This window comes from Conger conger, chromosome 14 (assembly GCF_963514075.1).
Source record: "Conger conger chromosome 14, fConCon1.1, whole genome shotgun sequence".
In the NCBI taxonomy this organism is placed as follows: Eukaryota; Metazoa; Chordata; class Actinopteri; order Anguilliformes; family Congridae; genus Conger; species Conger conger.
Genome location: NC_083773.1, coordinates 19,440,680 through 19,456,391, shown reverse-complemented (window position 1 = coordinate 19,456,391; position 15,712 = coordinate 19,440,680). Strand labels below are relative to the sequence as shown.

General features: G+C 40.0%; 1 protein-coding gene across 1 annotated transcript; it reads right to left on the bottom strand.

Annotated features, from left to right (window-relative positions):
- Positions 1 to 3,965: 3,965 nt before the first annotated feature.
- LOC133109974 (acidic mammalian chitinase-like) lies at positions 3,966 to 9,572 on the bottom strand. The gene is made up of 9 exons (XM_061219771.1): positions 9,340 to 9,572; positions 9,187 to 9,243; positions 8,850 to 9,015; positions 8,345 to 8,469; positions 7,585 to 7,714; positions 6,985 to 7,167; positions 6,502 to 6,618; positions 4,959 to 5,085; positions 3,966 to 4,378 (listed from the first exon to the last, which is right to left on the bottom strand). Exons 1-9 carry the CDS (start codon positions 9,570 to 9,572, stop codon positions 4,170 to 4,172), a joined length of 1,347 nt encoding a protein of 448 aa, XP_061075755.1. The 3' UTR covers positions 3,966 to 4,169.
- Positions 9,573 to 15,712: the final 6,140 nt, after the last annotated feature.

Below are 15,712 nucleotides of genomic sequence, written 5' to 3'. Positions count from 1 at the left end.
GTGACCTTGGAACACCATTCAGAAGTGAACTGTGGGTAACACAAGTTTCCTAGGAGCCATTCACCTGCTGTACTACGAAGATTAACCTTGTATTACAGGCAGGGATGGCAGTGGGGTGGGGTGGGGAGTTACGCCACTATTATTCTAGACTCACAATGTAATTTACCTGGTATGAGCATTGGCACTTGCACTCTGCCAGACACTGATAGATATAAAACACACCTGACATTCGCACACATACCTACAACAGCGGGCTTCATGGCAGTAGGCTACTGAATGAATGATTCTGGTTTCGAAATATACAGTTAACGGGCCGTCACTCTGTACCAAAACATTGCACTGCTGTACAATAATACAAGCTCTTTGGTTGAAAATTGGTTCTAATTGCCACAGCCAATGGGAAGTATAAACAGGTTTCAGGATTTGTTGCTGCAATTCCTCTCTTGACTGCTAGGAGTCCGAAATTACCTATTGTACCTTTAAATCAAAATGTAGGAAAATCTGGAATTTTCGGTTACAAATACGAGGATCAGAGTAATGCGTCAGTAACTATAGTAGGCTACCGTATGCTCTGAATCTAACCTGCCCCCGGGAAATGCAATAGATTCGCTCAGCGCGCACACTCATTTGTGTCCTTGGTCACATGTCTACTCACATGCAGAATGAAGAAATCTCCGGGTACTTGCGTGCCTTGGCGGATAAATCAAAGAAAAACACTTGGGCAGTTGCCAAACAAGGGTGCAAAGATTCTACATCAGAGCATTTTTTGGGAAATAGAAACATCTCTTTGTGCTAGGGAAAAAAACAAAAAACAAAAAAAAACTATATATATATATATATATATATATATATATATATATATATATTATATATATATATATATATATATTATATATATATATGGCAAGAGTGAGCACAGCAACAAGACACAAGGTAGTTATACTGCATCAGCAAGGTCTCTCCCAGGCAGAAATTTCAAGGCAGACAGGGGTTTCCAGATGTGCTGTCCAAGTTCTGTTAAAGAAGCACAAAGAAACGGGCAACGTTGAGGACCATAGACGCAGTGGTCGGCCAAGGAAACTTAGTGCAGCAGATGAAAGACACATCATGCTTACTTCCCTTCGCAATCGGAAGATGTCCAGCAGTGCCATCAGCTCAGAATTGACAGAAACGAGTGGGACCCAGCAACACCCATCTACTATGTGGAGATGTATGGTCAGAAGTGTCTTCATGGAAGAATTGTGGCCAAAAAGCCATACCGCCAACGTAGAAACAAGGCCAAGTGACTCAACTATGCACAAAAACACAGGAACTGGGGTGCAGAAAAATGGCAGCAGATTTTCTGCACTGATGAGTCAAAATGTGAAATATTTGGCTATAGCAGAAGGCAGTTTCTTTGCTAGAGAGTTTCTGCAGGCAACAGTGAAGCATAGTGGAGGTTCCTTGCAAGTTTGGGGCTGCATTTCTGCAAATGGAGTGGGGGATTTGGTCAGAATTAATGGCCTCCTCAATGCTGAGAACTACATGCAGATGCTTATCCATCATGCAATACCATCAGGGAGGCATCCGATTGGCCCCAAATTTATTCTGCACCAGGACAACGACCCCAAACGAGTCATGGAAGTGATGGTATGGCCCCCACAGAGCCCTGATCTCAACATCATCAAGTCTGTCTCGGATTACATGAAGAGACAGAAGCATTTGAGGCTGCCTAAATCCACAGAACTGTAGAACTGTGGCTAGTTCTCCAGGATGGCTAGTTCACCTTCAAAAACTGTGTGCAAGTATACCTAGAAGAATTGATGCTGTTTTGAAGGCAAAGAGTGGTCACACCAAATATTGATTTGATTTATATTTGTATTCTATTCATTCACTTCTTCTGTTCATGCATTTTGTTTATTGATAAAAATTTAACTATTAACATTTCTATTTTTGAAAGCATTCTTATTTTACAGCATTGTTTCACACCTGCCTCAAACCTTTGCACAGTACTGTATATATATTTATATATATATAGACTTTTATATATATATATGTTTATTTTTTTGTGTGTGTTAGTATAAAAGAACACATTTGAGATTTCCAAATATTCATTTTCCAAAAGATTTAAAAAGAGACATTTTTGTATTTAATTAAAAAAGTAACATATTACTGTAAGCAATTGACTACTTTTTACATAAAAACTTGATGAAGGCTGTCTGAGATCAGAAGCAAGTAGCCAACCAAAGTCTGTAGATGAACTGTGGCAAGTTCTCCAACACCCTTGGAACAACCACCCTGCTGATTGTCTTATAGAACTGCAGGACGGTGTTAGCTATCTCAGAGAAGTGATACAGTTTTAACTCCGAAGGGTGGTCACAAAAAATATTGATTTGATTAAGTTTTTAACTATTCTGCCAAATGACTAAAATGTAATTTAAAATGTATAGAATGTTGCATTGATTTAACATAATATATGAGCATAAATATTTTTATTTGCTGTCTTTTAAATGATTCCCGGGGAGGGGGCGTTTGGGGGCCACGCTCGGACCCCCTTAGATGGTTCCAGTTCTCTGGGTCGATGTATTTCAATATTCCAACTAAAGTTACGTCCAGATGACCTTGGTTTACTTCCTAGTCGCTGGAGTGACAGGCTGCAGGACTCCTCATTGTCCACATCCATCTCTCCAATATCTCCCTGTGGTTGCTTCACTAGCGGCTCACAGTAGGCCAGCTAGAATATACAGTTGGGTGGGAGGGTATAATTTTCAGCACCCCCCAACAAAAAATAGTTTGGCTCTCTATGCTTACAGGTATAACACAAGCAGTATCTTTGAGGTTACTGCTACCTGCTGTTTGCTTCTTTGCTGATTTGGGGTTTTTCTTTGATCTTTGGGTATGTAAGGGGAAAAGTGGAATTGTTCAGGGAGACTCTGCCTGTCTGCCTGCATTCCATTCAGGTATAGCCATTTCACAACTCTGCACCATTGTATATTGCTATAATTGAACACACTATATAATAAATTGCATTCACTTTAACCTTCAGAGAATGCCTAGTGGCCATTACACACCTAGCAGTTTTCGCAAGTTCCTAACATACATACTGTTGGAAGATACACTTGTATCATTGAAGGCTATGCAAACCGTGTCTACCGAGATACATAGCAAACAACATAGAGCCACACTACTGGTGGAAAGAGGCTATATTCCCTCATTTGCAGTCTCCTTCTATGTATAATTTTTAGCACAGAGGAAAGATTAAAACATTATTTTGGAGTGAGATAAACCAGTTAAATTAATCCAGTTCCAGTAGCACATAGCAGCCACTCAGATACTTCTGCAGTTTGGGGTGTCTGAGGGACCTTTACATTTTGTTTACTGTAGACACGCAAGCAATTAATTGAAGAATTAAGAATTAATAACAATGGGTCAAAACAAGTAATGCATCATTATGTCTTTGGAGCAAGTTTTCAATCTTTATTTTAGGTGTCCTCCTGCCATTATCCTTGATCCAGGCACTGGCCTGGAACTGGCACCCACTGCCTAACTAGGATGGGTGAGAGGACAAATTACCCCACGGGGATCAATAAAGTATATCTCATCTTTATTTTTACAAATTGAAATGAAACCAGGAATATGTTTATTGTTAGAAATGTGCTTATTGGTGTATATATTTTGTATGTATATTTCTTGAGAATAATGTCAGCTTCATGTTGAATAGTTAAAGTGATCCATTTAGCAACATGTTTATTTGAAAGTAACATGTTTATTGGAAAATAGTTCTTTGGTGGAGATTGTAAAACAAATTGTTGGGTATAGTGACACAGCTATATTTAAAAAAACAAAACAACACTATAAATATTGCTATGCTTACAGTGCACAATACACATTTAATTAGATTGTACAATCATATAACATATACTCATATAACATGATCCACATATACACAAAAAGCAAACAAAAAAGCTGAACTACTAGTGGTTTTCATATTTCCCTATGCTGGTATTCTGTCCCAAAAAATATAATATTTGTATTATATCAGCCATTTTAACTTGGAATCAGGTTTCTGAGCCAGTAGGTAAGCAGTGGAGAGACAGGGACAATGGGGTTTGTGATGAAAGGCCTGTAAAACATGGACACATGGACAGCGGATTGTCTATGGGAGGCCCGTCAGGAGGATCTGCTTCCCCCTAGGGCCAGTTGCAGCACTTGCAGGCATCGATATAGACCAGGCCTGGCTGGCAGCTGTGGATGTAGGTGTTTCCACGGAAGCACTGGAAGTAGGTGGTCTTGTCGTTGGGGTTGGCGTACAGCCCGTCGGGCCGGCCAACGCAGAAGGAAGCCACGGGGTCGGGGGTGGTGGTGGGAGCAGCTGTGGTGGTCGGTTTGGGCGCGAAGCCTGCAAGAAAGAGGAGGCGAAACTCACACTCCCAAATGTGTCACGGTCCAGCTCAGCAAGGGTGCTCGGGGACCTCGCTGGTGGGGGGGCCACAGCTTGAGGGGCCCACAAGTTTTTATTAAAGAAGAGGGTCCAGAGCAGTATTCTATCAGTGGGCCCAGAATTGCTAGCTACACCCCTGGCATCAATAATGCACCCGATATAGCAGACTAAGCTGCAAAAATAGTTCATTCGCATACATTATTCCACACAGAATAGTTCATTTTATTTGCCAAAATAGAGTTGCATATTGAATTTTAAACAGCTGAAAAGCACACTTTATTTGATCCTCAAAGGTTTATCCTCCAAAATGATGTATTTGCTTTTGTTTGGCATTTGCTTTTGCTCTTATTATTATTGCTAACTGGGAAAGATTAGTGCTCATGATACAACATCCCTGAAGCTTTTGTTCATATTTTTGCATCTGGATTGATTCATCAAAATATATTACATTAATTGAAGTTTTCCTTGTTCTTTATGGGAAGAAGCCATATATCAAGAATAAATACACAGTAGAAAACAGCTATGCCTAACGTCTTACCAAGGGAGTTGCGGAGGTGGTTAACAAGGGGATATTTCCCATCAGCGCAGAACTGGCCTCCAAAGTCATCCAGGTCCAGTGACCACACAAAGGCACCCCCCAAGTTGTTACCCTGTAGCCATTGAACCTAGGGGAAAACAGATTGTTTGTGGTGCAGATGCAGTTGAGCAGATGGACTCAGATAGCTAGCAGCCTCTTTGGTTTTTTATTTAGCATTTTGCAACTGTGCAGTTTCTAAAATATGTTCCCCATTACCCACTTAGATATCATTACTGTAAAATGCAATGTGAGAGGAAAGAACATGCATATGGTTCCATAACGAACCATCTATGTATCAATGTTGCCTGTGATCAGCATGTGTAGCAAAAGTAATTTTTCACAAATTTATGATTTAAAAATAAATATTGTGCTCTATAACACTACCATGTGTTCAATTTGGACAGTACTTTAGGGTCAATGACTGCCATTGACTGTATCACAAACCATTTGGGAGTTATTAGGATTTTTGAGATAAACCACACCCACATAAATGCTTATTGCCTTACTGGGGCCAGGTCTCCTGAACTATTTTAAATACGTTTTTTGTGACATCGAACAGTCTAGGAGGAAATGTTCAAAATGGTGGAGTTATTAAGTATTTGAGTCGAACATGAGGAGAGGCATTTTGTGAGGGAGGACTCAGCTAAAAAGAGATAGGAGTTGTGATTGTTTGAATATTAGAATTTCAAATGACAGCACTTCCCAGTGGCCAATCAATGTCAACATTTCTCAGTGGCCATATGGAGGTGCCCTCTATACTAAGTTTCATAGGTCTCATCAATTTGGATAGGCCAAAAGTAGGGACAGAGGGAAATGGCTCATAGCATTTCCAAAATGGTGGCAATACAAGATAGCGGCAACAAGTAAGGTACAAATATATGTTCAAGATGAGGAAATTGATCATAGCCGGAAGTTTGACATGTCTAACTCACAACAGTGATTATTCATGAATAAATTCATTTTAATGTTATTGTTCTCTATAGGACCACCCTGTGACTGAATTGGGCCCAAACTTTAAGGCTATCCTGATATGATTGCAAATATACCTACCAATTTATGTGAAATTATATAGGAGTTATTAGCACTTTTGGGGAAAAGCCACACCCATAGCAATACATATTTGAATATTGTAGTTGCGTTATTTTGAGTATCAATTTTCTTCATATAACTTTTATATAAGACTGTTCACAGAACAAATTGACAAAAGTCCAATGTTAAAATGTCAAATGGTGGAGGTAGAGATGTTTTAAAAATTTTCCCAAAAATCCTAAATGGCAGGGGCGTAATTGTCACATTAAATATATACTTATCTACTAATATATACTTATATTACCTGCTAAAATTCAACAGTTATTTACCAAGAAAACCTATGTATATACTTCATATATTTATATATGAATACTTTTCTAAACAACAAGTAAGGATTTTTTTTTCCCACAGCATATGGATGGCGCCGTTCTGTCATCCTGAAACAAAGCAAAGTGCACCTTTGTCTTGCACCCACCTTGTTTGTAAAGCTCTCCTTGTTGTCATAGCCCACCCATGCGTCACCATGAGTAGCATATGGAACCCTCTGCTCCTCAATCCAGCTAACAGTGCCAATTGTGATGAAGGAGCAGACCTGTAACACAGGACACTTGACCATAGAAACACTTCTGCAAATATACAAACACGTCTGCAAATATAGAAACACTTCTCCAAATAGATTTGAGACATTACCTCTTGATGAGGCTTGGCCCTGAATTTAGACTTCTGTTGCTGCCATGTAATACCACTGAATTGGTGATTGTGTTGCATGTTTGATGTATTGAAAACTATTAATAATGTCAGTTTGAGGAAGGAAAGGAAAACTTTCCTGGCTGGGCATTTTGAAAATGCAGAATTATCAAAACCCGTGCTGCCCTGGAGGTCATATAATTCAAACAGGAAGACAGGTTATATGCAGTTACTCTTTGTGCGAAGCGTGCTGTGAGATGGGCCAGCTCACCTCGTAGTAAGACCAGTATCCAGCGTCCCTGGTGTAGGGCCCAGCAGCGGCTGGCCCATAGGATGGGGCACCCAGACCGGTCATGGAGGATGTGAGTTCGAACGTTCGCCCGTAGGTGGGGAAACCCATGAGAAGCTTCTCTGCAGGGGCCCCGTTATCTATCCAGTAGGTCAGAGCAGAGTCCTGAAAAACGGGGAGCGCAAAGCTGCTGGCTGAAGAAGTCAACAATACCAGAACAAAAAGACTACAGATTTCTCATAAATGCTTCAGGATTCAAGCCAAACATGCATTTCTATACATTACATTATTGCCATTTGGCAGACGCTCATATCCAGAAGGACGTACCGTTGATTGGACTAAGCAGGAGACAATCCTCCCCTGGAGCAATGCAGGGTTAAGGGCCTTGCTCAAGGGCCCAACAGCTGTGCCATCGACCTTGTGTGTGCCAGTCATTTACCTTAACCGCTACAGGCCGCCCTGTACACGTTTCCCTTAATTATATTACTATTGTACGCATAGCAGTAAAAGCAATTTCTTTAAAAAACTAAAAATCTGCAGCTGCTGCCTGAATGTGTTGCCTGGTGTGTTTTCATTTCTTACGATGTTGCGATGCTCCCTATCGAGGGATCCCAGATCCAGGGAGCTCTGGTAGAGGGGGCTGTTGTGTCCTGTCTGCATCTCCCAGTGTCCGTGGAAGTCGTAGTTCATGACGCTGATGAAGTCCAGCTGGCTGATGGGAAACAATGGGAGACATCGCCCAAGAACATTATCGATCTCTCAATAAAATATCGGGCCCGATGCAAGCTCAGATCTGCAGTAGCTGGCCAGGTAAACAGAACAAAGAGTGGACAGGCTAATATTCCTGTGCACCTAAACCATGGATCAATCGATCAGAAAGCCGATCGATTGAAAGTTCAATTGAAACCCAACTTTTATGTCAGCTTTTAGATCATTTTCTTAGAGCCCTTTTCTGTTATGGTCATTGTATCTTTATAGGATCTTGTATCAACTGTATTAGAATTGAAAAGTACATGTGAAAAGTTGTTTGTTTGTGTAAAAAAACTTTCTTCAATCGTTTTGTTTGCTCTGCTGTATGCACTTTGAGCATTATAAATCAATTTGAATGTTATGCAGCTTATCACAACACAACATGCATATATGTATCATGAACTGATAAGCCTTATGATACTTCTGACCTAAAGATTAGGCCAAGTCACATACACTTCTTACTATGGACATGGCGACTGCAATTGTTAAAGGTAATATGGTTTAATATGGTTTAATATAGCGCCTTTATCCAAATATGAATGTCATGCAAGATCCACTCCAAATAAAGTGCTGCTGAAGACCACATGATTACCTTGACAGCTGGGGGATCTCATAGCCAAATTCTATCGTAGCTCTAATGGCTGCCACCTTTGCTGAGAGCAGGAGTCTGGTCTTCCTGGTATCCTTGGCCTCTTCCTCGAAAGCTTTTGCGAGCTCCTGAAAATTGGGCAAGCAGGTATTTCTGGGATTTATATCTACATTTTAGTATTTACTTGACACCCTTATCTAGATTTGTGCTCAAAGAAACATGCCCAGACATGTAAATCAACAATGAATGGGTGCAATGGTTGAGTCATAAGTTCATAGCACACTGGTGATAGATGATGCTTTGTCACTAGAGTTAACTTGCTGAAGGGAAGGTAGAATGATGACTGTTTTGGGGGTGGGAGGAATAGGGATAGGAGAACATGTGGAAGAGGGAAATGGCACTCAATATGACAAAAAAAGGGAATTGGCTTAATAACACGAGACTACCTTTTGTATGGTTCTAAGGTTACACTGTGTGCTCTTGCAGGTGACCGAGTGAAACAACTCACCGTAACCAGAGCTGTGAATCTCTGCTTGTCCTGAGGGGGGCTGCCATTTTGTCCCGGGTACTCCCACGCCAGGTCCAGACCATCAAAGCCGTGCAGACGCAGGAACTGAGTGGCCGACTTGATGAACACCTGACGATTCTCTGCTGTGGCTACCATGCCGATGAACCTGGGAGACAGGTCATTGTGAGGCTTGCGCTAACAACGCAAAGGTTATGGATTTTAATCTCAGGGGACTTTAAAAGGGGGACTTTTAATCTCCAAAATGTATGCATTTATGTACTGTATGTCATGTATGTATACATTATGTAGGCATTCATATTAAAGGGGTCGAACTCACGAGCTCATCCCGTTGTCGGAGCCCCCAACGGACAGTAGGGTCTTCATCAGGGGGTTGCTGAAACGGTTCAGAGAAATGCATATTGTCAGTGCCATGCAGGGACATTAAACAGACGCTATACTCTCTATATTCTCCATACTGGTGGGAACTCACATGGTCTTCAGGTTGTTTAGAGACTTGTACATCTCCTCATCATTCCACTCGATGGTTGTGATCTGGTTGCCTTTGATGGTGGCGAGATTGTATATCACATGGGTGCAAAGGAATGGGTCCACGTTGGCAGGGGTGAATTTCCCAATCCCAGGCCTGTACTGGGACCAGTTGGAGAAGTAGCACACCAGCTTGGTGGAAGTAGCTGGAAAAGAGGACAAGGGGATCAGGCACATTGGGGCACAGGAAGCTCTTCAGGTACAGCAGTGGTTCCCATCCATGTTTCTGGAGATCTCCCATCCTGTAGGTTTTCACATAAACAGAGCCCACTTCATTCAACAGCAAGAGTTCTTGTTGTCAGGTGTGCCAAATTTGCATTGAAATAAAAGCCTACAGGATGGTAGATCTCCTGGAACATACCATGTCTGATTATAATATATGTTATGTACAAGGCCATCTGTGCGGACATTAGTAGGCTATAAAATAGGCCCATTCACAAATTGCTAAGAATTATCCAAATTTAATGTAGTTAATATAAAAATATTATATTTTGAGTATGTGCATTTGAATATCATTGTTTATGAAAACAATACAAAAATAAACAAAAACAAATGGAAAAAGAACAGTAAATAAAAAATGAATATGGAAATTGTTTACATGCTTACCTATCTGGAGAAAGAGAAGGACACCCAGCCCTGCCGAAAGCAAAGAAAAGACATGACATCTTAAACTTTGAAAGAAACAGCAAGCACAACATTTTTCTGAATGGACAAACGGAAGGGGGGGGGGGGGGGGGGGGTTGGGGGGCGACGACTGTGAATTTACCTGCCAAGGCAATGTTTCGCGCCATTGTACTTTTGGATCACCTGAGGTCTAAATTTCAAAAAGCAACCTGAAATAGAACAAAATGTGCTTCAGTTATTAGACTTCAGGCCCCTGCAGTGAAACACTTGCATACCCGCCTTTATCAAAGGGATAATATCTTTGTTTTTGTGTTTGCCGTTATACTACTGACATCATTGATGCTAAATATTGCCATTCACCTTTTCATTTGTAACTATGAATTACAGTAGGATTTCCTATACTCCTGACACACACACACGCACAAGACACATGCATGCACGCATCCACAGTATACACATTCACACACACACACAGTACTGTATAAGTGAAGTGCTATGAATTAACCCACATGCTAATGTATTAACAATTTAATACATTGATAATTTGCACATTATATATAAAACATACAATACACAGAACAGATGTTGAAGCCAGAACAAAAATACTGTACCTGCAGCCCACCTAAAAAGAACAGGTATGGCATAAGCACTTCAACACGTATTTATACTGTGTGCCTAATAACAATTGCAGGAACCAAAGTACAAGTGATAAGTATATGGTTAAGTGGGTAGTGGGAGCCTGATAAACAGTGTTCAGATTACAGAGAATGGTGGGAAGCCGAACTTGGCCCGTTTCTGATATCGGTGAGTCACCATTAATATGTCAAACAGCTGCCCGTAACACATAAATCACCGTCTTTCATCAGTAACTGTAAATCACTCCAATAGCATAAAGTTTTGTCCGGTGCTCTTAATCATTTGAAGTTGCATAACCATTGACGTCCGGAATCTGGCAAAAGAATAAAACAGGAAGAAGGAGAAGCGGCCCTATCCCTATGAAGAGCACAAATGGGGCGCTGTGTGTTGGATGTGTTTCTCAGACAGCCCTGGGATGCTGGGATCGCACCTCCATGCTGGACCACTGAAAAACTGTGCTGAGATTGTAGTGCAGGCCGGTTCAGCACGGTCCAGGTCATCCCAGGGGGAAGGCCTACATCTGGCCAAAGTATCCTCCACTTTGTACTTTCGTGATCCCCATACATATTTGGGCATAATGCTAACAGGTCATTATCGCGGTATGGGGCTGTAAGATCTTGAACAAGCATTCCCTACACAGCTTGCACAACGGCCAAATTTCCATCTGATTGTTTAGATCTCTGATAATACCACGATGGTGATAAGGTGACTCACAAGGTAGGAGCACTGTAATGATAATAGTACTGCTAATACTACTACTACTACGACTACTACTACTACTATGACTACTAGATACTACTGCTAATACTACTACTACGACTACTACTACTACTATGACTACTAGATACTACTGCTGCTACTACTACTACTACTACTACTACTACTACTACTACTACTACGACTACTACTGCTGTTGCTACTATTGCTGTGCTGCTGCTGCTGCTACTATTACTGCTATTACTACTGCTGCTGCTACTATAATTACTGTTACTAATAATAATAATAATAAAAAGGTTTAATTGATATATTGATAAAAACGATAACAATATCACCGTAATGCATCATAACAAAATGTAACTACAAATTACATTCATTGTACGTGATGACTGTAATTTTAATACCGACCAAAAGCTGAAGAGAAGCTAATTGGGAGAAAGGAACAAACCAAACATGCCTTGCCACTTTGCTATAGGCAGCTGTGTAGGTTAGCAGTTATGCAGCCTGAGGCTCAATGGCTGTAGGTTGGATTCCTGTTTTATTCACTGAAAAACTTAGTGAGGTTTGTAGAACTAAAGACGAAACACATGGACCCAAACCGAATGAGCTATTTTGTAGGACACTGAAATGTAATCACATACTTAAGCATGCTGTTTAAATTGCAATTCAGTCAGGAAACTCATGTATTAAATATATGAAATGAATGAATACGTAATGTAATTATTCTGTTTTGACAGTGAGTGCATCTGCTTGAGGTACTTCTGTGCACACACTGGTATGCACTAGCCTTTCAAACAGGGAGCAGGATGCACCTCCTGTACAAACGGGAGAAATATCAAAAGAGCACATTTCTGTGAGCTACAGGAAGCATAGCAAAGAACAGCACTGGAGAGGTCTATCTGTCTGGTGCTCAATTAGTGATATGTGTGTGTAATTGGTCAAGTATGAGAACATATAGTGATGTGTGTGTGATTGGTTGAGTATGAGAACATGTAGTGATGTGTGTGTGTGTGTGTGTGTGTGTGATTGGCTGAGTATGAGAACATGTAATGATGTGTGCGTGTGATTGGTTGTATATGAGAACATGTAGTGATGTGTGTGCGAGTGTGTGTGTGTGTGTGTGTGTGTGTGTGTGTGTGTGATTGGTTGAGTATGAGAACATGTAGTGATGTTTGCATGCGATTGGTTGTGTATGAGAACATGTAATTATGTTTGCATGTGATTAGCTGAGTATGAGAACATGTGGGGATGTGTGTTTGTGATTGTTTGACTATAAGGATGCTCCTGAGGCTGACCAATGGCTGAAGCCAACTGCAACGAGTTTCCTGACCAGTATTTCATAAGCATTGCTCATATATGAATCCAAAACCCATATATAATTGAAATGTACATATGAGGTTATGCAGAAACTTGAAATGTATTCTTGCGTTTAGGAAAGAACAATAATAATAATACACTGAATGATATCTTGAATGAAGCCCTAACAAGTAAATCACCTGGGTCAGGGCCTTAGTAATCATATTTTTTAAAGGTAACAAGGAATAATCCAAAAGGGTTCCCAAACTTTTGCAGAGGGCCTTTTTCCTTTTTTTTTTAATTCATAAAAAGTAAAAGATGAAAACAAAAAGCAATCTTGCTTTAGAATTTGCAGAAAGGTCTGATGTTTAACTCTGTACCATTTACAGTTCAGGTTTGCTTTTGGTCACATACATATTCATTGTAACAGACATTTAAACCAGGGGCGCCAAAATGTTTGGACCCCACTTTAATGTATAAAGCATGTAGGTAAAGTGCACACACATGAGATATGGCCCTGAAATATTGATTTACATTTACAAGACAAAAGAATGCATTATATAAGAGAGGAGAGTGTACATGTTGCATAATGAACTGATAGCCGATATACCTGCACCATAATACTGGTGTGGGACATTGCTCTCTGTGATAATGAAGACCTTCTTATCAAACATCAAAAGGCCAGCATAGCCTTTGTGTTCACTGTTGGTGATCTGATGTTACAAGGATTGTAAATTTATGATCATGTGCGCAGACACACACACTCTCAGAAATAAAGGTACAAAAAGTGCCTAAAAATTTACAAATGCTGGTCGCTGGGGCAATACCCCAGAAATACATAAGATTGTACCCCTAGTATAACTTATATTTAAGTTCTAAAATGTTTTGCTTGGAAAACTGTACCCAAACAGAACATTATTGTACTTTCAGGGTACATTTGGGGAATTTCAATGGACCTCCACTGTCACTTCATTTCTGAGAGTACAGGCAAGTACTACATGCATTCACACACACACTCACACATACACACACACACACACACACACACACACACACACTCACGCACACACACACACAAACACACACACACGCATACACGCAGGAACGCACAGATACACGCACACACAAACAAACCATAACAAAATTATATTTTTTCCAACTCCAATATTCAGGACACAAGGAGCTGCTTAAAGACAATTCCAACTCGTTTATTGAAGATTATTTACAAGTGCTGTTTTTTTTTTCATTCAAAATTTTGGTATGGCATTAAGTATGACATTTTAGATGCAGTCAGAGTGACTTCCTGGTACGACAATTAGCTTTCCACCTGGTGGTTAAAATATGACCACCCAGATGCTCCTGTCAACTAACAAAACTCACACATGACATTGGAACACTGTTACTTGAGCGTTGTGATAATGTTGTGAATCCACAAAAGGTTAAAAGATACCCGACCACAACATCTGAACCCAGTGATTAAAATACATGAAACTGTAAAAAACCACAACCCCCCCTCCCCCACCCGCCTACCCCCTCCCACAAACCCAACAGCAACTCATCAGCTAAAAGGCAACAAGTGCTTTCACACATATTGTTGCCTACATGGCTTTCATATGATCTAGCACTGATCCTCTGTGGGGAAAAAACACAGACATTTATTAAAATCGGGACGTGGTTTCTCAGTCTTATAAAGGAAATTCAAACAAGAGAAAACTTGCAACATTCAGTGAGGTCACAGAAAATTTAAACGAAAGTGTTAAGATAGATAAGATATTTACATACCTTGCGGGCATGACCAGAGACACTTTTTATTATTAAGTTAGGGAGACTTTTTTAAACCTAAACATTTAATTTCTACAGATGGGAATTGTAACGTAAGTCATATTATGCACCTTGGTGTTGGATTATGTTACAGGGCCAAAGAAATTGGCCCTGCTAATGCCATTCAAAGGACAATAACTAAAGAGGATGCATGTTTCATGCATGACAGTCTAAATGTTTATGGAATTGTCATTTTCTAACACTGACTTATGTGTCCGTGAATCAGTATTTGTGTATGGTGCTTTCCTGACCAGGCTCCACTTGAAAAAGACATGCTTGAAGGGCTTGTCTCTTCTTAGATAAACAAAAAGATAAATAAATAAAGGACATATCACTAGTGTGCTACTTACATCCTGACATTCTGTGACTTTCTGGCTACAAGCCTGGTTCCATCCCCACAACTCCACAATCTCATAAAAAATACATATAATACAAATAAAAGCAAAACAACAATAACAAACACTAATTAATTTCAATACTATGAATCTGGTGCTGTGGGATAAAGAAACATTTTTTATTTTCCAGAAGTTTTTAACAAGCCAAAACACATCTCTGATTAAAATCCTCCTCTGCCTGTTAGAGGATCTAGAGTAGGTGTAGAGTAGAGTACTCCTGTTAATATGTGCTAAAATATCTGACACAAGTACAGCACAATTAGTCATATGACCAGCCAATTGACATAACATTGTGTTTTTCCTTTTTTGGATAGGCCAATTTATCACAGAATTGATTTTTCTTGTGGAGTAACTTATGAACCTGGCCTTTCCTGATCAGAAAGGACTTGTTTAAAAATATATATATATAATAAAACTAAAGATAAATTCTCTCTAAGATACACGACCCCTTGTTTCAGCTTTTCAGTGTATAAAATGTTCTACAAAATGTCTGGCCAATCAAATGGAAAAATCACCCTGTAAAGCCTTTTGCAATGGCATTTGGGGGGCTGACAAACAAAAACTTCATCATACTCCATACCTTTCTTTTCACCATCGCAAAAACAAAAACAATGAAAGATAAAAATATGCTCTCTTCATCAAAGGATTTTGCTACAAATAATTCCACAAGTTCAGAAGGGTTTTCAAGGTATAGCTACTTCCTATATTGAGGTGAGGTGACAACTAACTACAGCAGTGTCTTGTGGAACGATTACAGATAACACAACTGTGGGCTTGTATTGCAATTCTGAAGGATTGTCAACAATAACTGGAATGAGATACCAAAGG